Consider the following 21,090-nt stretch of genomic DNA (forward strand, 5'->3'; position numbering starts at 1 on the left):
CAGATTGTCAATCCGAGGCGGGTGATCCTCACAGTTCCATATAGTTGGGTTCTCTAACCATCGTAAGTATCAAGGAACCGCCGGCTCAACGGTGCAACTGCTTTGGATTACTCTCGTTTATGAACCTTCTGATCTTGCTTGCATAGGCTTGTAGTGAAAACATGATGATATGGACCACTATTCCACTGCTTTGGATTACTCTGATACCCTGGCTGCTGTTGCTGATTCCCCTGATTGGGCTGCTGGTTATAATTACCCTGATTGCCATGAACTTGAAATCTAGAATTTGATCCGCCGCCGCCAAACCCGGGCTCGTGAGAGCCGGATCCTGACCCATCATGCGGGCCATTATTATTATTCGGGTCCTGGTGAGAGCAAGAATTTTTAAATTCCTTCATGATAAAAGAATCTTTCCAAAGGTGATTCGACGGTCTATCTTGGTAGCTGTGCTTTGGGCAAGGCTAGTTCAACATTGCTTCAAGGTTGAATCATGATCCTCCCGTCCGAGTGAATGGCTTACTCTTCTGACGTCGATCGTTATTCTGTGCATTAGTATTAGCCACAAAATTTGACCCGCCATCAAGCTACTTGCGTTTACCATAATTACCCTAGTTATGACCTGTCATGTTTGATTACTGTCCTTTTCCATAGTCGTTTTCCTTCCCCTTATTGGACTTCTCCTCGTCACACCCAGGGTCTTTAGTATTGTTAGAGTCAGCGTATTTGATGAGAGCCGCCATGATCTCCCCCATGTCATTGCAGTGACATTTGAGCCGCCCTAACTTTTGCTTGAGAGGGGTGAAACGGCAATTCTTATCCAAAATCAAAACAGCAGAGCCAGTGTTGATGCTATCCAATGAGTGGATAATAACATAAACTCGTCAGACCCAATGGTGGGCCGACTCATCCTCACACTGGACACAAGTGACTCGGTCGATAATCGATAGGGGTTGTTTGCACATGTCTTTGAAATTTTGAATAAAACATGCTTTCAACTCTGCCCATGAATTGATAGAATTAGGGGGCAATCCCTTCAGCCAGGTTCGAGCCGGCCCATCCAGCATCATGGTGAAATACTTGGCGCACACAGAGTCATTGACATCGAACATCTCCATAGCCTACTCATTGCTCTCAATCCAAGCCTCGGGAGGTTGATTAGCTGTGTAATTGGCCACCTTTTGAGGACCTACGAAATCCTTAGGCAACTGCTCATTGCAAAGAGCCGGTGCTAGGCATGGCACTCCCACTGTCCTAGAAGTCATCCCAGCTTCTACAGACGCTGAAGGGTTATGCTGGAGCTGTTAATGAGCCGCTAACTGAGCCACTAGCTCTACCTCTCGACATGCCCTAGCCTGATCCATCAAAGCTTGAACATTGTTGTCATTACGCGACAGGTCATGCCCACGCGGTTGGTTCCGACGCCGCCCACTGCTGGAAACCGCCGGTGACTCAATGCGCCTGCTATAACTTCGTCTAGGGCGTGGAGTTGAATCATTCGCTTGCGGGTATATGAATAAGCCGCATGCTGAACTACCGCTGTTTGAAGAAGCTCCACCGATTTTCAGGTCTCAACCGCAGCGGGAGACTCGCCTACCACTAGAAGCGCCGCCAGCCACGTAGCCGCAGCAATCATGTTATCCAGAGGGTTGGAAAAATTTCCCAGCGGTGTTAACACCTGCTGAGGCAGGGTTGTGTTCAAATGAGGCCCATCTGTTACCCTCGGTACATGTGCCTCGGTAGCCCGGGTCACACCGGGCGGGTTACTCGGTCGTGCCCCTGGTGTATTGAAAATGTTTCTTGCCTTGAACTGTGAAGGTAGATGGCTCTGGTATCTGCGTTAGACCGCATTGATGTATTCTAGTCCAAGTTTAACCGGAAAGCTTCTGCTTGAATCCGTTGTGACTCAGCTTCCAACATGGCTCGCTCCGTTGCCATCCTAGCATTCTCAGCATTAAGCTCCTCCTTAGCCTGGACTACCTCATCCCGCAGTTTCGCGACCTCCACATTATGTTGTGCTTGAGTCGTTGGGGTTACTTCTGCGGCTAACATAGTTGCCAATGCATCCAAGAGCTCCCATAAGACTTGAGGTAGCGGGCGCACAGGGCCGCTCGCCCAGGCCGTCTCTGCAGCTGTTGAACTAGAGGTCGTAGCTGTAGTAGTCGATGAATTCAACATTTGTTGTGTACCGACCATGAAGATAGCAACCCTGCTCGGCGGCTCATAGGGGTCCAGAATACTGGCGCCATTGGAACAGCCCCCAAGCCCGCCTTCTTGCAATTGATAGATCGATTCGGTCTCGCCGGTTGAGGACTCATCACCTGAGTAGATGGTTGTCTCTCCTCCTGACATAGAACCTTCTTTGAGATCCGCCCCATGAACAAAGCCAACGAAGGCAGGCTTCCTGGCGGGTTGAATCTTGGAAGGTCATGCGCGCTGAGCCGTCTTGATTGTATTGGTGCAGATGTCTATCTCAGGCTCCGACTCTCCAATATTGTCGATGAAGACATGAATTCTGCCGAAGGGGATCCTATACCCGTACTCAACCAAGTCAGCCTCGGACCCCAGCCAGTGTTGTCGATGTAAAGCTTGTTGCGGTGACTCTTGGTCATCCGGCCCACTGTGTATCCCTTGATCCCTGAGAAGCTGCCCTTCAAGAACTCAAAACCACCATGCTCTGGCCCCACGGTGGCTGCCAACTGTCGTGGATTTGTCACAGCAGATGCCCTAGTGAAAGGACTTAGGTGTGGAGCCATCGCACAAGGTTAGCTTAAAGGGGTTGAGCGGGACAAGAGACACAAAGAATTTTATCCAGGTTCGGCCCCTCGTATCGAGGTAAAATCCTACTTCCTACTTCTAGTTGTATTGCTTTATAAAGTTAATACACAAGTAGAGACCCGGGGGCTTAAAGAGTCCCGGCCAGTTCATACAACGTGACTGGCTCGTTTTCTAACTTATCATGCCTTATAGAGCAAGTCCTTCTGCGGCGGCTCACAGCTTCGGTCTTGGGCCTTTAGCAGGCATGCCTCTAAGAGCCGCCGTCTTCTTATCTCTTCCTGGGCCTTCTTCACGTTAAGATGCCAATGGTATGATCCGGCCCCTCCTGGGCGGGTCATACCTCGAAGCTATATCCCCAACATTAGGCCCCAGGTTGATTTGAACTTGTTCATATCAATCTCCACTATCTAACTTAGCAGAATGTATCATTGCTACTTCCTCATCAGTCCACTATAACCCGCCATGACGTCACATAAGCAGAATCATTGTAACCCGCCATCACGTCATATGCATTAACTCTGCACAAGGCCCAGCATATCTCAACAGGTCTTTATTTTAATGGGCTTCCCGAAAATCGAGGCACCCGCATTGCTAGCATAATCATTTTGCCTCCTTGATTTCCGCGCATGCCATCTTATCATCCCCTTATAAATAGGACCTCTTCTTCACTTTTTACCCCTTCCTCTTCCTCTTCATCTCCTTTCTTGTGATGCCACCACAACCCAAGCTCCGCCATTGCCGTCCTTCATCAACGACATCGCCACCGGCCGCTGCATCAACCTGAAAGGACAAGAGAATTGCGGCACACGTCTGCTCTCCATCAACACTTGTCAGGTACTGCTTCCTACCCTTTTGGATCTGCATTAGGTCACCCATCTTCTACAAGTTCATCGGTGTTCATAGATGTTCATTGTAGTTTCTCTTTGAAGGCTTAGTTCAATCCAAAAAATAGTACAAAGTTTACATGGTAGTAGTTTTAGCATTCCTTTCTAGTCGTAAATGCATCCTGTCTTCCTGAGATTCAAACCCAGCTCATGTGTGCTCCTACTGTTATATTTAGGGTTAGCAATTATTCCCTTTTTCAAACCTGCTGTAGATCCAATATTACAGAACTGATTCGTGGAACCTGTTTGTGTAACACTTAGTGAAATTTTCCTCAAACTCAGATCCGTAAATTCATGCTTAATCACCACTGTGTGGGCGGCTCAAGTATTACTTTACGACCCGCCAAACACTAGCTGACTTATTCATGAAATTTTCAAATCAGCCACATCTGTCTAATGTTAATATCACCCAGCTGTGCTTTATTAATTTGTCCATGCTATTTCTTTTTCTCATAATAACCTATCCGCACATTAACCAAATTGGCGTAGCACTTTTGCCTTTTTTGTAACCATCGGGTGGCTTATTATCACAAATTTGACCCGCCAGTACTCCCCTTTTAGGCCTTTTGTGATAAAAATGACTAAGAAAATCACCTCATGTGATTAGGTCGCTTCCACTGTTATAGAACAAGCTCTGAGCGAATATGTTCAAGTGGGTGTCTTATCAGCCAAAGAAGTTATCCACTGGCTGGCTCCAAGGATAGAAATCAGACATGTCCCAAAGGAAGGCGAGGTCACAGTTTTTGCTGATCATATGAGCCTGGGTTTCTCTCCACCCGTCTCAAAGTTCTTCTGATGTTCTAAATTTTTATCAACTTCATCGGCAAGATATTGGGACCAATTCAGTCTCCAACATCTGCAATTTCCAAGTTTTTAACCAAATTGGTGTAGCACTTTTGCCTTTTCTGTAACCATCGGGTGGCTTATTATCACAAATTTGACCCGCTAGTACTCCCCTTTTAGGCCTTTTGTGATAAAAAATGACTAAGACAATCACCTCATGTCATTAGGTCGCTTCCACTGTTACAGAACAAGCTCTGAGCAAATATGTTCAAGTGGGTGTCTTATCAGCCAAAGAATTTATTCACTGGCTGGCTCCAAGGATAGAAATCAGACTTGTCCCAAAGGAAGGCGAGGTCACAGTTTTTGCTGATCATATGAGCCTGGGTTTCTCTCCACCCGGCTCAAAGTTCTTCCGATGTTCTGAATTTTTATCAACTTCATCTGCAAGATATTGGGACCAATTCAGTCTCCAACATCTGCAATTTCCAAGTTTTTTACGCAGTATACCTTCACGAAGAGCCCACTGTTGACCTTTTCAGAGAATTTTACTATCTGAACTTCCAAACAGAAATAACCGACGGACCCAGTCTTGAGCTTGGCGGGATTTCTATCCAAAGATGAAAAGATGTTGTCTTTCCCGCGGCCACGCTTCCCAGTCACCCCAAAGACTGGAATCAGACTTGGTTCAACTGCCAAGACACCTCTCTGGCGGGTGAAAACTCTTTGTCGAGTTTCCGCGACCACCGGCTCAACCCAAGACATCCATTTCTGGACCAGATCAGTGCCGCTGAATGGACAAATATGCATCCACCTTTAGCAAAGTAAGAGCCTTAATGGCCAACGGCTTAACTGGCATCGATTTGGTCCGATGCTAGGTTGCCTGGAGGATCATGCCTTTGAGCTGCCGCCCCGTCTGAATGTGCGAGTATACTGGCGACACCAAAGATCCACAGTGTCACTACCAAGTACGTCTGAATGATAAAGAGATCAACGAAATGACCAAAATGCTGCTCGAGGAGAGCTTAGAGAATTGCAGCAAGTCGGGGCTGAATCCCTTCTACACCCTTAACCCGGCTCCGGCTGTAAGTATTTCAAGCTTATTGTTATCTTATTCTTCCTTCTCATGTATTTCTTTCTTCATACCATTTCTTGATTTCATCAGGCCGATGATCCTTTCTAGAACAAGATTCTTCAGGATAAACCGGCCAAAAAGGTCAGGGCAAAGAACAAGGCTCCCAAGAAGCCTGCCAAGAAGAAAACAGACACAATAGAACTATTTGCGCTGAACGATGATGAGTCAAAGGTAGAACTTGATTCCCTTGGCTCCTTTTTTGTACATCTTATTGACATTGATTGCTATTAGGATGACGCGGAGGCCAGCCACACAGACGGTGAAGAGGTAACTATTAATTCCTCCGACTCAAAGCCTTTGCCGGAAAGTAAGGTTTTCTCACTCTTTAGCTTACTTGGTTCCAAACTTTATTTTGAAGAAACGACAGCATGAAGCTCTGCACACGACCCGGACCAACGGGTGTGGAAATCTTTCCTCCGGCTTACCCAACACGTCGGTCCCTCGAAAACGCCGAAACGAGGTGCCATGGAATTCAACCCTCTCCTTTCCTTATGCGGGTCTTATCCATCAACCGCTTAACCCTTTGACTCAAATTATCAGGGAACCTCTCACTCCTCCGGCGACTCAACCGGGACTCAGATTCCCCTTTTCAAAGTCGCTCCTGGGTGAGAACATTAGATTTCTTTGCTTTAACACTTGTATACTGATATGTTGACATCCTTATATGTCTTATTTTCAGCAATATATCCAAGCCTAGCAAGAAGTTGAGGATAAATAAGCCGGACGAAGATCCCAAGGTGGCTGAGCCGGAAAAACAAACCATATCTGAAGCTTGTCATCAAACTCCTGAGGCTGCTGATGATGACCCGCCACCAGAGACTCACGATGTCACAGTGGATCCAATGGGTGTTGACTCATCCAGCGCCAAGCCGCCCAGTCCCATCAGACCTGCTGAAGAACCTCCTTCACAACAAACTATTGAGGATGTTATCATCACTGGCACTGGTTACACCAAACCCGGGAACCCCACCATTCTAGCCAAACACTCTGCCAAAATAAGAGTTAATTAAGAAGAACAAAGCCAGATTTGACATTGCCAATTACTCACACGTCGGCGCCAGTGAGTTGTACTCTGGTTATTCGAGCCAGCTGCATACTGGTTGTGACCTGGAGGCGGATTTGGTCAAAAAATTGAGCCAGAAATATGAGGTGTGAACATATGTTTACTTTGTATATATAGCCATCCAGCCCACATGTCTTATCCATAGGAAAAGATATACTTGAGTAGGGTTAAGACTTGTTCATATGGTTGTGCCATCTCTAAAGTCATAGCCCTCATGAGTCGGCTTATCTTTAAAAAGATGAGCCAGGTTAATTTCATTACTTTGAAAGAAAAGTTTCGGACCATAGCCCTCATGGACCAACTTATCCTGAAAAAGATGAGCCAGATCACTTCCGTTATTTTGAAAGAACTCTAGACCATAGCCCTCATGGGCCAGCTTATCTTGAAAAAGATGAGCCGGATCAAAAAATATGAACACAAAAAAGAACTTCCGCACACATTAGCCCCCAAGTGTCAAGTGCCTTGCTTGCAATGTGCTTGAGACTTGTATGTAAATTGTGTCCCGGCCAATATGTTTGTAACATGTTTAACTCTTACTTGCAGGATGCTTTAACTCAGGCTGAGTCCCAGGTGGTCGGTTTAAAGACCAGGCTTGAACAACTAGAGGCTGAAACACGTGAAGCTGACTCCAAGCTTAAGCTTAGTCTGTAGGAGAGCGAGAAGTTCAAAACTGCATTCTCCATAGAAAGAACCGCCTGGGATAAGGAGAAGGCCACTTTAGTGCAAAGAGCAGAGACTGACGAATCTTCTTTGAAAGAAACTACTGCATAATTGACCGACTTAAAACGCCACATATCACATATGACAACTGCTATCTTTGGTAAGTAATTCAGAATGTTTCGACCACTTCCAATTTTGAACTTTAATCCTCCTAGCGACTTATTTGTGCACTTATTCAACAGGCCCCAGGAGTGACAACCTTGGCCAGTATATGTTGGTGAAGCTGAAGGCGGATTACACTTTGGTGGAGCAGCTGTATACAGGCACTCAGCGAACCATTGTAGCCATCTCGCACACCAAACAACCACCTTCACTCATCAGGGAGGTAGTAGACAAATTATCTGTCATGCCCAAGAGAATTGAAGAGATTAAACGATCCACAGCTCGAGCTGGCGCCATCACTACTTTGAGCCGGGCCAAAGCATGGAAAGCGGAGTTAGACCCCGAGGAGATGGCAACTGGCTGTCCGAGCTTCAAAGAAGATGGGTCTCCCTTCGATACTAGCGACTTTACCAAATGTGCTAAAGAGATGAGCCCTCAGGCAAGCAAATTGGCTGAAGAGACAGACTTGACTAAGTATCAGGCAACTTATACAAAGGAGAACGCAAAAGTGAAAGTGCCGGCTTATGAGATTGTAGAGCTCATTCCTCCAATACCTAAGCACACTATTCCTCCCAATGTTGATCCGTTCAACCTTATAGACGAGGAAGCTGTGTTCCAAGCTTTAACTGGTATTGACTAGACATCATCTGACTTCCAAATGATGGAGGAGGAAGAAGAAGAACCGGCGCAGGATGACTCGGCGTCTTCAACTTGCAAAGATCAGAACAACTGATCCAAGTGGCGGCTCTCAGACTACGGCGTGGCGTTTCTCTTTGAAGAACTCCTAATTATTTGGGCATTGGAAAGCCTTGTAATAGGCTAGTTGAAACAATGATCTGCCATGCCATCATGCATGTGTTATCCTTTGAATGTTTAAACCACCGTGCTTGACTTTTATCACCCGCCACTGGTGTGCATAACATTATTTGTTGCGTAGATCAGATCAAGTATCGTCATATTTCCTGTACGCAAGGAAACAGCATATGCCCTGGCGGCTTACACCAGGGCGGGTCACAAATATCTTTGTAAAACCCTGGTATAATGGTCTTTGATACAAAAGACTAAAGGCTACTTAAACCGGTAATACGTCGGCGACTTAAAGTTGAAAGTAGGGCGGGTCAGAAATATCCTAAATACCTTATTCAAATATGAAAAGTCATACTTGTAGACCAATATCGTAATGACATTGTAATTATTGTAATCCAGCATCGGTATTAACCCATAAACATGAGTAATCATGGCTTGAATTTATTCAAGGCGAATCATCCTAATGACTTAAAATTCTGCTTATCAGGGAGGGTTATTAACCCAATAAACTCAAGTATGAGTCATAAAATCAAGGCTACATGGCCTAAATTGCAAAAAAATCATATATTAATATGGAAGAAGGATATGAATCCAAATTTGTCAGAAAAAAATAGAAAACCAGAAAACAAGGCTTTCATAGGCTGACAAGCCTAAAACTTCAAGTGCTTTCATGGGCCGCGCATCCACTGAGTTATTTTCTAGCACACCTGTAAGCCGGCCCTCACATGACAAACCACCGTCTTAACTTTAACAACTTCAGGGTCTTATTTAAAAGATTTGCTGTCAAGAGTATGGTGGGTCATTCCAGGATTACCTGGGAGGAGCAACAACAACATACAGGCCGGTTAACTCGAGATTTGGTGTTTACACTTGGCATGTAAGCCGATCAAGAGGGTAAGTATAGCTATGTTCTTTGAGCAGGAAGCCCCCAAGTGACCTGCGAAAAGGCATGTAAGCCTGATCAAGAGGGTAAGCATGGCTATGCTCATTAAGCAGGAAGCCCCCAAGTGACCCGCGAGAAGGCATGTAAGCCTACTCAAGAGGGTAATCAAGTCTCTGCTCATTGAGCAGGAAGCCCCCAAGTGACCGAAGGGTCGACATGTAAGCCGGATCAAGAGGGTAATCAAGGCTCTGCCCATTGAGCAGGTAGCCCCCGAAATGACCGACAAGCCGGATCAAGAAGGTAATCAAGGCTCTGCTCATTGAGCAGGTCACCCCAAATGACCAATGAGACGGCATGTAAGCTGGATCAAGAGGTTAATGAAGGCTCTACTCATTGAGCAGGTCGCCCCCAAATGACCAATGAGACGGCATTTAAGCCAGATCAAAAGGGTAATCAAGGCTTTGCTCATTGAGAAGGTCGCCCCCAAATGACTAATGAACAAAATAATAAAGGCTCAAACACTTTATAATTGAAAACAAAATAGGCCCTAAATTATCAGGGATGCCGGCTTTATTATAGTGATCATAATATGTACACTGAAGAAACTATGGACAGCACAAGAGCCGGTGGCTCAGGTGTAATAAGGCCGAAGATGAGCAATGTTCCAAGGCCGGCGGGTCTCCTCCTCTGATGTGCGTGAGTCCTTGTGGTCTTGAATATCAATGAGGCAATATGAACCATTGTTTAGGTTCTTGCTGACCACAAAAGGTCCTTCCCAAGGTGGTGACAACTTGTGCATATCTATTTGATCTTGCATGAGACGGAGCACCAAGTCTCCTTCTTGAAAGGTCTGGGTTTTAACTTGATGGCTATGATAGCGACATAGATCTTGCTGGTATATCACCGAATGAGCCGCTGCAAGGTCATGCACCTCATCCAAAATATCAAGAGAATCCCGACGTGCCTTTTCATTGATAGCTTCAACATAAGCCGCCACCCGGGGCGAGTCATGATGGATATCGCTTGGAAGAACCGCCTCTATCCCATAGACCTTGAAGAAGGGCGTTTAGCCTGTGGATCTGTTGGGGGTGGTATTGATACTCCAAAGTACGGAGGGTAATTCCTCAACCCAACAACCCGACATTCTCTGCAAAGGGACTATAAGTCGGGGTTTTATCCCTCTCAAGATTTCTCGATTGGCCCTTTCAGCTTGACCATTGGACTGGGGGTGAGCCATTGATGAGACATCAAGACGAATATGCTCTCGTTGATAGAACTCTTTCATAGCACCCTTAGAAAGATTAGTGCCATTATCAGTTATGATACTATGAGGGTAGCCAAAACGAAAGATCACCTTCTTAATGAATTGAACCGATGTTGCCACATCACACTTGCTGACCGGCTCTACCTCAACCCACTTGGTAAACATGTAAACTGCCACCAAGAGGTGGGTCTTTTTGTCCTTGGATATCTTGAAAGGTCCAACCATATCTAGCCCCCAGACTGCAAACAGCCAGGTAATTGTAATCATCCTCAATTCTTAAGTCGGCACATGAGCTCGTCAAGAAAATTTCTGACAGCCGTCACACTTGCAAACCTGATTTTCTGCGTCAGCATGAGCCATCAGCCAATAAAACCCATGACAAAAAGCTTTAGCCACAAGAGATTTAGCGTCAGCGTGATGGCCACAATCTCCTTCATGAATCTCCCTTAGAGTCTCACGGCCCTCTTCAGGAGAAACACAGCGACGGAACACACCTGTGATACCGCATCGGTGTAACTCGCTGATGGTAGCTGCAACTACGTCGGTAATTCCCTGGAGAGGGAGGGATGATGTAGCACAGCGATGGTAGGTATTTTCCTCAGTTATGAAACAAAGGTATTGAACCGGTAGGAGAACCAAGCAACACAACGTAAATAGCACCTGCACACAAACAACAACACCTCGCAACCCGACGTGTTAAAGGGGTTGTCAATCCCTTCTGGGGTACGGCACCTCAAGATAGGCAAGCGGACATGAGATAAATTGTAGTAGATTGACAAATCGAATGCCAAATAAAATAAATAAAGATAAAACACAGCAAGGTATTTTTGGGTTTTTGGTTTAATAGATCTGAAAATAAAAGCAAAGGAAAAGTAGATCACAAGGCAAATATATGAGAAAGAAGACCCGGGGCCCGTAGGTTTCACTAGTGGCTTCTCTCGAGAAAAATAGCAAATGGTGGGTAAACAAATTACTGTTGGGCAATTGATAGAACCTCAAATAATTATGATGATATCCAAGCAATGATATTACATAGGCATCACATCCAAGATTAGTAGACCGATTCCTGTCTGCATCTACTACTATTACTCCACACATCGACCGCTATCTAGCAGGCATCTAGTGTATTAAGTTCATGGAAAATGGAGTAATGCAATAAGAACGATGACATGATGTAGACAAGATCTGTTTATCTATATGGCGGTAGATATAGATCTCGTCTTTTTATCCTTAGTAGCAACGATACATACGTGTCGGTTCCCTTTCTATCACTAGGATCAAGCACCATAAGATAGAACCCACTACCGGGCACCTCTTCCCATTGCAAGACAAATAGATCAAGTTGGCCAAACAAAACCCAAATATCGGAGGAGAAATACGAGGCTATAAGAGATCATGCATAAAAGAGATCAAAGAAACTCAAATACTTTCATGGATATAAAAACACAGATATCATCATAAACTCAAAGTTCAACAGATCCCAACAAACGCACCGCAAAAGAGTTACATCATATGGATCTCCAAGAGAACATTGTATTGAGAATCAAGAGAGAGAGAGAGATGAAGCCATCTAGCTACTAACTACGGACCCGAAGGTCTACAAAGAACTACTCATGCATCATCGGAGAGGCACCAATGGAAGTGGTGAACCCCTCCATGATGGTGTCTAGATTGGATCTAGTGGTTCTGGACTCTGCGGCGGCTGGATGAATATTTCGCCGACTCCCCTAGGGTTCTGGTATTTTTTGGGTATTTATAGAGCAAAAAGGTGGTCCGGGGGCACCCGGGTGGGCACAATCCACCAGGGCGCGCCAGGGCCTCTTGGCGCATCCTGGTGGGTTGTGCCCCACACGGGGCACCCCCCCCCCCAGGTGCAACCAGGGCCCATTGACTTCCTTTTGGCCCATAAAAAATCTCCATAAAGTTTCGTGGCATTTGGACTCCGTTTGATATTGATTTTCTGTGATGTAAAAAACATGGAAAAACAGCAACTGGCATTTGGCACTATGTCAATAGGTTAGTACCAAAAAATGATATAAAATGACTATAAAATGATTATAAAACATCCAAGATTGATAATAAAACAACATGGAACAATAAAAAATTATAGATACGTTGGAGACGTATTAGCATCCCCGAGCTTAACTCCTACTCGTCCTCAAGTAGGTAAGTGGTAAAAACATAATTTTTGATGTGGAGTGTTGTTCATCAAGTCATATCATATTCTTTCTTTATAGCATGGACATTTGGACTTTTATGTGATTCAAAGCAATAGTCTTGTTTTGACATAATAATTTAGATACTCAAGCATATCAACAGGCAACCATGTCTTTCAAAATATCAATGCTAAAACAAGTTATCCCTAGCCCATCATGCTCAAACATTGATCCATTCATAAAACACAATCGAATATTAACTACACCCAATACTTTAGCATGATCATATTGCCTCCTAGTTGGTGCTTTTATGAGAGAAGATGGAGACTCAAATTTCAAAAGAAAAATTGCATAAAGTAAAAGAAAGGCCCTTCGCAGAGGGAAGTAGGGATTTGTAGAGGTGCCAGAGCTTAAAGAGAAAAATTTGAGATAAAAACATTTTGGGAGGTGTATCCATCTCACCAACAAAAATGACTTATAGTTCCAAACACTTTCCATGCTAGATATGCCATAGGCGGTTCCCAAACAGAAAATAAAGTTTATTCCTTTTTCCACCATAACTTTCACTTTTCATGGCTAACTGTATCCACGGGTTCCCTCCATACCAACACTTTCCAAGGAATTTATTATTTGACAACATAAAGTAAATATTTTTTTGCATTTTAGGACTGGGCAACCCTAATACCTTTGCCTTACTCTCGTGCAATGACAAGTGAATAAACACTCATCTTGAGAATAACACATCTAGCATGGAAAATATTAGCCACCCCTCACCGCTTTGCGAGCGAAACAAACACACAAAAGAGAAGTTTATTTTGAAAATTAGAGATGTCACATGCAAATTTGCTTATAATGGCAAAAGAATACCGCATATAGGTAGATATAGTGGACTCATGTGGCAAAACTGGTTTAAAGGATTTTGGATGCACAAGTAGAGATCATACCTAGTTCAAAATGAAGGCTAGCAAAAGATTAGGAAGCGACCAACCAAGACACGAATAATCTCATAAGCAAGAATTAAGCATAATTAACACCGAATAATGCACCACAAGTAGGATATAATTTCATTGCATGATTATTGACTTTCATGCATGCATAGGGAATCACAAACCTTAACACCAATATTCCTACTAAAGCACAATTACTCATCAACATAACTCACATATCACATCATCATATCTCAAAACTATTACTAAGAATCAAGTTTATTTTGTCCAATGATCTTCATGACACATTTTTTTCTTTTATCCTTCTTGGATATCTATCACTTGGGGACTAATTTTCATGTCTTGCTTTTCATAAGCTCAAACAAATATAAGTGAAGATCATGAGCATAACAAATTTTCTTTCTCTCAAAATAATCTAAGTGAAGCAAGAGAGAATTTCTTCAAAATTTTACTAACTCTCAAATAAATTTAAGTGAAGCAAGAGATCATTTCTTCAAAAATAACAAAGCACGCCGTGCTCAAAAAGATATAAGTGAAGCACTAGAGTAAGTCCTAGCTAATAAAAGATTTAAGTGAAGCATAAAGAGCAATTCTAACAAGTCATGACATAATTTTGGCTCTCTCAAAAAGGTGTGTCCAGCAAGGATTGATGACTTAAAAAACAAAATAAAACAAGCAAAGACACATATCATACAAGACGCTCCAAGCAAAACACATATCATGTGACGAATAAAAATATAGCCTCGAGTAAAATACCGATAGTTGTTGCAAGAAAGCGGGGATGCCACTCGGGGGCATCCCCAAGTTTAGTTGGTTGCTCATTCCTGGATAATAGTTTGGGATGCTGGGGCATCCCCAAGCTTAGGCTCTTACATCCTTCCTTCATCCATCGTAAGATAACCCAAAACTTGAAAACTTCAATCACACAAAACTCAACAAAGCCTTCGTGAGATCCGTTAGTATAAGAATAATAAATCACTACTGTAAGTGATGTATCAAACCAATTCATATTTTGATTTTGTATTATATCTACTGTATTCCAACTTTTCTATGGCAAAAACTCGTCAAAGAAAATGATAGAGCCATCAAAATAAGCGCACAACACAAAGAAAATAGAATCTTTCAAAATAGAACAGTCTATAACATTCTGACTATTTCGAATACTGATATAACTCAAAAAACTCCTAAATATTAGGACGGTCTGAGAAATTTGTATATTGATCTAATTCAAGTGGAATGGGTATTTTATCGCTCTCTGGTAAAAAATGAAAATTAATTTCGTGATCATAAAAGTTTATGTTTCATCAGCAAGATCAAACAACTATTGCCCGAGAAGATCCTAAAGGCTTTACTTGGCACAAACACTAATTGAAACACACAAAACACAATCATAACAGTAGAATAATTGTGTAAACACACAAGAACAGAAAGCAAAAAGCAAAAATAAATTTTGTTCATTGGGTTGCCTCCCAACAAGCGCTATAGTTTTACGCCCTTAGCTAGGCATAAGGCAAGGATCTTAAGTTTTGTCATCCTTGTTCTTGACTTTCTTAGAGGTATTTCATCATGAGGCTTTGTAAACACAACATAAAACATGTTATCCATAGAGGCCTTTGCAATCCTAAGTTGGTTTTCATCATACCCCTTTTGATTTCCCGCAATAATCCAAGAGTAATGTTTATTAACATTACTGAAGACTTGTTGGATTATATCCATAACTGGGACTTCCTTTTTAAGATTATCATCAAAGATTTTATTGTCCCCAAGCAAATGTCTTAAAGAATAATCACTATTGTAAAGAATTTCATCTATCACAGGTTTTTCACGATTCATGCCATAAAATTCAAAGATTTCTCTAGCCTCCCGTATTATGTAGTCAAACTCATTCATAAGAACGAGAGTGGCTAACTTTTTAGCTCTAGGATTCTTTATGACGGGGAGCTCAAAAAACAATATTTGCAAGGTAGGATGGGTACGAATAAATTTACTTTCAAGTTTCAGAACTAGTCCTAAAATAGCATCCGCATAAGATCTAGTAGTTTTAAGTATAGGAGCACCATCTAGACTAAGCTTCCCAACACAATTGAAAAATTCTTGGATACGTTCTTTTCCCATAATGTTCCCTTGCCCCAAGATAAAAGTTTTAGCATCCAAATTGCATGTACGTCCAATCTTAGGAGTAAGGCCATCATCTATTGGTGCCATACCGAAAACACTCATGATTGCAAGCAAAGGATAGATCTGACGAGAAAATGGCGAACGAAAAAGAGAGGCAAATAAAACGGCAATTTTTTGTGAAGTACGGGAGAGGAAAACGAGAGGCAAATGGTGAATAATATAAATTGGAAGGAGATGATATTTGTGATTAGGAACCTGGTTATGCTGAAGATCCTCCCCGACAACGGCGCCAGAAATTCTCCTTGATGGTAGCTGCAACTACGTCAGTAATTCCCTGGAGAGGGAGGGATGATGTAGCACAGCGATGGTAGGTATTTCCCTCAGTTATGAAACCAAGGTAACGAACCAGTAGGAGAACCAAGCAACACAATGTAAACAACACCTACACAGAAACAACCACACCTCGCAACCTGACGTGTTAAAGGGGTTGTCAATCCCTTCCGGGGTACAATGCCTCAAGATAGGCAAGCGGACGTGAGATAAATTGTAGTAGATTGATAGATCGAACGCCAAATAAAATAAATAAAGATAAAACACATCAAGGTATTTTTGGGTTTTTGGTTTACTAGATCTGAAAATAAAAGCAAAGGAAAAGTAGATCGCAAGGCAAATATATGAGAAAGAAGACTCGAGGGCCGTAGGTTTCACTATTGGCTTCTCTCGGGAAAAGGAGCAAACGGTGGGTAAACAAATTACTGTTGGGAAATTGATAGAACCTAAAATAATTATGACGATATCCAGGCAATGATCATTACATAGGCATCACGTTCAAGATTAGTAGACCGACTCCTGCTTGCTTCTACTACTATTACTCCACACATCGAATGCTATGCAGCATGCATCTAGTGTATTAAGTTCATGGAAAAATGGAGTAATGCAATAAGAATGATGGCATGATGTAGACAAGATCTGTTTATCTATATGGCGGTAGATATAGATCTCGTATTTTTATCCTTAGTAGCAACGATACATACGTGCCGGTTCCCTTTCTGTCATTGGGATCAAGCACCGTAAGATCGAACCCACTACCGGGCACCTCTTCCCATTGCAAGATAAATAGATCAAGTTGGCCAAACAAATCCCAAATATGAAAGAATAAATACAAGGCTATAAGAGATCATGCACAAAAGAGATCAAAGAAAATCAAATACTTTCATGGATATAAAAACATAGATCTGATCATAAACTCGAAGTTCATCAGATCCCAACAAACACACCACAAAAGAGTTACATCATATGGATCTCCAAGAGACCATTGTATGGAGAATCAAGAGAGAGATATGAAGCCATCTAGCTACTAACTACGGACCCGAAGGTCTACAAAGAACTACTCACTCATCATCGGAGATGCACCAATGGAAGTGGTGAACCCCTCCGTGATGGTGTCTAGATTGGATCTGGTGGTTCTGGACTCTGCGGCGGCTGGATGAATATTTCATCGACTCCCCTAGGGTTCTGGTATTTTTGGGGTATTTATAGAGTAAAGAGGTGGTCCGGGGGCACCCGAGGTGGGCACAACCCACCAGGGTGCACCAGGGCCTCCTAGCACGCCCTAGTGGGTTGTGCCCCCCTCGAGGCACCCCCAGGTGCAACCAGGGCCATTGCCTTCCTTCTGACCCATAAAAAATCTCCATAAAATTTTGTGGCATTTGGACTCCGTTTGATATTGATTTTCTGTGATGCAAAAAACATGGAAAAAACAGTAACTGGCACTTGGCACTATGTCAATATGTTAGTACCAAAAAATGATATAAAATGACTATAAAATGATTATAAAACATCCAAGATTGATAATAAAACAGCATGGAACAATAGAAAATTATAAATACGTTGGAGACGTATCACTCGTCATTGACAATAGTCATCGACTTAGACCACCGGGTTATTTGCCTGGCCAAAGTTACATCCTCAGGTAACTCTCCCCATGTCATATAAGACAAATAAGGAACTGTCCAATCAGGAATAGCATGAAGAGCGGCCACCAATTGTACATTCGGGTCAGGAATTGCAAGGTCCTCCTCTATTGGTAGCGAGATTGAAGTGTTATGTAATATATCAAGAAAACATTTGGTGTTACCGGCTTACACTGAGACCCCAGCCGGCTTAAAGCATCGACGCCTCATTCTTTCTGTGATAAACATGTTCCACTTGATAACCTTTGAAATGACCAGCAATATTGTCAACCGCCCGGCGATAAGCCGCCATGAGCGGGTCCTTAGAATCCCATGTTCCTGAGACATGCTGAGCCACCAAATCTGAGTCGACGAAACACCTGACCCGCCTTAGCTTCATCTCTTTGGCCATCCGAAGACCATGGAGCAGGGCCTCATACTCTGCTGCATTATTAGTATAAGGAAACATCAGCCTTAAAACATAACAAAGTTTGTCACGTTGTGGAGAAGTCAAAATAAATCCAGCCCCCGAGCCTTCCAACTGCCTGGACCCATCAAAATGATTAGTCCAATACGTATTATTAGGCTTCTTCTCAGGCATCTGCAACTCTATCCAGTCATTGATGAAATCCATAAGAGCCTGAGACTTAATAGTTGTTCTAGGCATATATTTCAAACCATGGGGTCCAAGCTCAATGGCCCACTTGACCACTCGACCCATGGATTCTCTGTTTTGAATAATACCCCCTAAGGGAGCTGAACTGACCACAGTAATGGGATAACCAAGGAAATAATGCTTCAACTTGCGACTGCCCATGAACACCCCATAGACTAAGTTCTGCCAGTGTGGGTACCTCTGTTAGACTCAATTAAGACCTCACTGACATAATAATCCGGCCTTTGAACTAGATATTCCTTGCTTGTTTCCTTCCTTTCCACTACAACCGCCACGCTGACGGCTCTGCTGTTAGCAGCCACATATAAAAGAAGGGGCTCTTTCTCAACAGGAGCTACAAGAACCGGCGGCTCAGCTAATTGTTTTTTAAATGCCTCGAACGCCTCAGTAGCAGCATCACTCCAGACACAAATGGCCGGGTTAAGCATCATCTTGTATACCCGGAGGTTGTCAAAGGTCTCCTTCAAATCATCTAGCAAGGTCTCCTTCTTTCTAGATTTCTCTACAATATCATCCACATAAGCATGTACATTGCGTCCTATCTGGTTGTGAAGACAATTCTGAACACAATGCTGATAAGTTGCCTGGGCACTCTTGAGCCCAAAAGGCATAGACACATAGCAGAAAGCTCCAAAGGGCGTGATAAAAGATGTTTGCTCCTGGTCCTTAACTACCATCTTGATATGATGATAACTAGAAAGGCATCTAAGAAGCTCAAATACTCACAACCTGCCATAGCATCAATGATCTGATCGATCCGAGGAAGAGCAAAAGGATCAGTTGGGCAAGCCTGGTTAAGGTCTGTGTAGTCCACACACATACGCCAAGTACCATTTTTCTCAAGTACTAGCACCGGATTAGCCAACCACTCAGGATGAAAAACTTTAACAATGAACCTGCTGCTAAGAGCCGGGCCACCTCTTCTCCAATGGCCTTGCGTCTCTCCTCATTAAAACAACAAAGGAATTGTTTGACCGGCTTGAACTTAGGATCAGTATTGGGAGTGTGCTCAGCAAGTTCCCTCGTTACACCTGGCATGTTTGAAGACTTCCATGCAAATATGTCCCGGTTCTTACGAACGAACTCGATGAGTGCACTTTACTATTTCGGATCCATATTGGCACTGATAGTTAATTGCTGAGATGAGTCGCTGGGGATAAAGTCAACCTGCTTGGTATCATACACCGACTTAAACTTCAACAAAGGGTCATGCTCTATGGTTGGATTCTTCAATGGAGTCGTATCAGCCGGATTAACTTTGTCTTTATAAAACTTAAGCTCTTCCGTAGCACAAGCAGACTCAGCATAAGCAGCATCACCTTCTTCACGTTCCAAGGCTATCTTCCTATCACCATGTACTATGATGGTTCCTTTATGACCCGGCATCTTAAGCTGCAAATACACATAACAAGGCCGCGCCATAAACTTGGCTAAGACGGCCGTCCGAACAGAGCACGATAGGGGCTCTTAATTTTAACAACTTCAAAATTCAATGTTTCAGCCCTGTAATCGTGTTCATTGCCAAAAGCCACTTCCAAGGCTATCTTGCCCACTAGATAAGCCGACTTACCAGGCACCACTCCATGAAATACTGTAGAGGATGACTTAAGATCTTTGCCAGTCAAATTCATCCAACGAAAAGTATCATAATAAAGGATAATGCTACTGCTGCCTCCATCCATAAGCACCTTAGCGAACATGTAACCTCCAACCTAAGGAGCTACCACCAAAGACAGCTAACCCGGATTGTCAATCCGGGGCGGGTGATCCTCACGGTTCCATACAAATTGGCTGCTCTGACCATCATAAGTATCGAGGGACCGCCGACTTAACAGTGCTCATCGCTCGTTTATGAACCTTCTGATCTCTCTTGCACAGGCTTGTGGTGAAAACATGATATGGACCACTATTCAACTGCTTTGAATTACTTAGATACCCTGGATGTTGTTGCTGATTCCCTTGATTGGGATGCTGGTTATAATAACCATGATTGTCCTGAACTTGAAATCCAGAATTTGGTCCGCCGCCGCCAAACCCGGGCTCGTGAGAGCTTGATCTTGACCCATCGTGCGGGCCATTATTGTTATTGTGGTCCTGGTGAGAGCAGGAATTTTTATATTCCTTCATGATAAAACAATCTTTCCAGAGGTGAGTCGACGGTATATCTTGGTAGCTGTGTTTTGGGCAGGGCTGATTTAACATTGCTTCAAGGTTGAACTTTGATCCTCCCATCCGAGGGAATGGCTTACCCTTCTGACGTCAATCATTATTCTGTGCATTAGTATTAGCCACAAAATTTGACCCGCCATCAGGCTGCTTGTGTTTACCATTACTACCCTGGTTATGACCTATCATGTTTGACTGGTGTCCTTTTCCATCGCCATTTCTCTTCTCCTTGTTGGCCTTATCCTCATCAGACCCAGGCTCTTTAGTATTGTCAGAGTTGGCGTATTTAATGAGAGCCGCCATGAGCTCTCCCATGTCATTATAGTGACGTTTGAGCCGCCCTAACTTTTTCTTGAGAGGGGTGAAATGGCAATTATTCTCTAGAATTAAGAATGCAAAGCCGGCATTGATGCTATCAGATGAGTGGATAATAGGAGAAACCCGTCGGACCCAATGGTGGGCCGACTCATCCTCGCGCTGGGCACAAGTGTCTAGGTCGATAATCCACAGAGGCTGTTTGCACGTGTCTTTGAAATTCTAAATAAAACATGCTTTCAACTCCGCCCATAAATTGATAGAATTAGGGGGCAATCCCTTCAACCAAGTTCGAGCTGGCCCATCCAACATCACGATCAAATACTTGGCGCACACAGCGTCATTGA

At 43.4% G+C, this 21,090-nt stretch overlaps 1 protein-coding gene across 1 annotated transcript; it reads right to left on the minus strand.

Annotated features, from left to right (window-relative positions):
* Window positions 1-17,797: 17,797 nt before the first annotated feature.
* On the minus strand, window positions 17,798-20,328 carry LOC147959852 (uncharacterized). The gene is made up of 2 exons (XM_087532959.1): window positions 20,199-20,328; window positions 17,798-18,030 (listed from the first exon to the last, which is right to left on the minus strand). The coding sequence occupies exons 1-2, from the start codon at window positions 20,326-20,328 to the stop codon at window positions 17,798-17,800; spliced, it is 363 nt and encodes a 120-aa protein (XP_087389085.1).
* Window positions 20,329-21,090: the final 762 nt, after the last annotated feature.

The sequence above is a fragment of the Triticum urartu genome, chromosome 7A (genome assembly GCF_056163025.1).
Source record: "Triticum urartu cultivar PI428250 chromosome 7A, HENAU_Tu73, whole genome shotgun sequence".
NCBI classification, from domain to species: domain Eukaryota; kingdom Viridiplantae; phylum Streptophyta; class Magnoliopsida; order Poales; family Poaceae; genus Triticum; species Triticum urartu.

Coding starts and splice junctions, on each gene's coding strand:
- LOC147959852 (XM_087532959.1), bottom strand. CDS start 20,328: ATGGGTCAAGATCAAGCTCTCACGAGCCCGGGTTTGGCGGCGGCGGAC. Junction 18,031..20,198: donor AATCAGCAACAACATCCAGG/GTATCTAAGTAA, acceptor CTAATAATGCAG/CAGAGTATGAGGCCCTGCTC.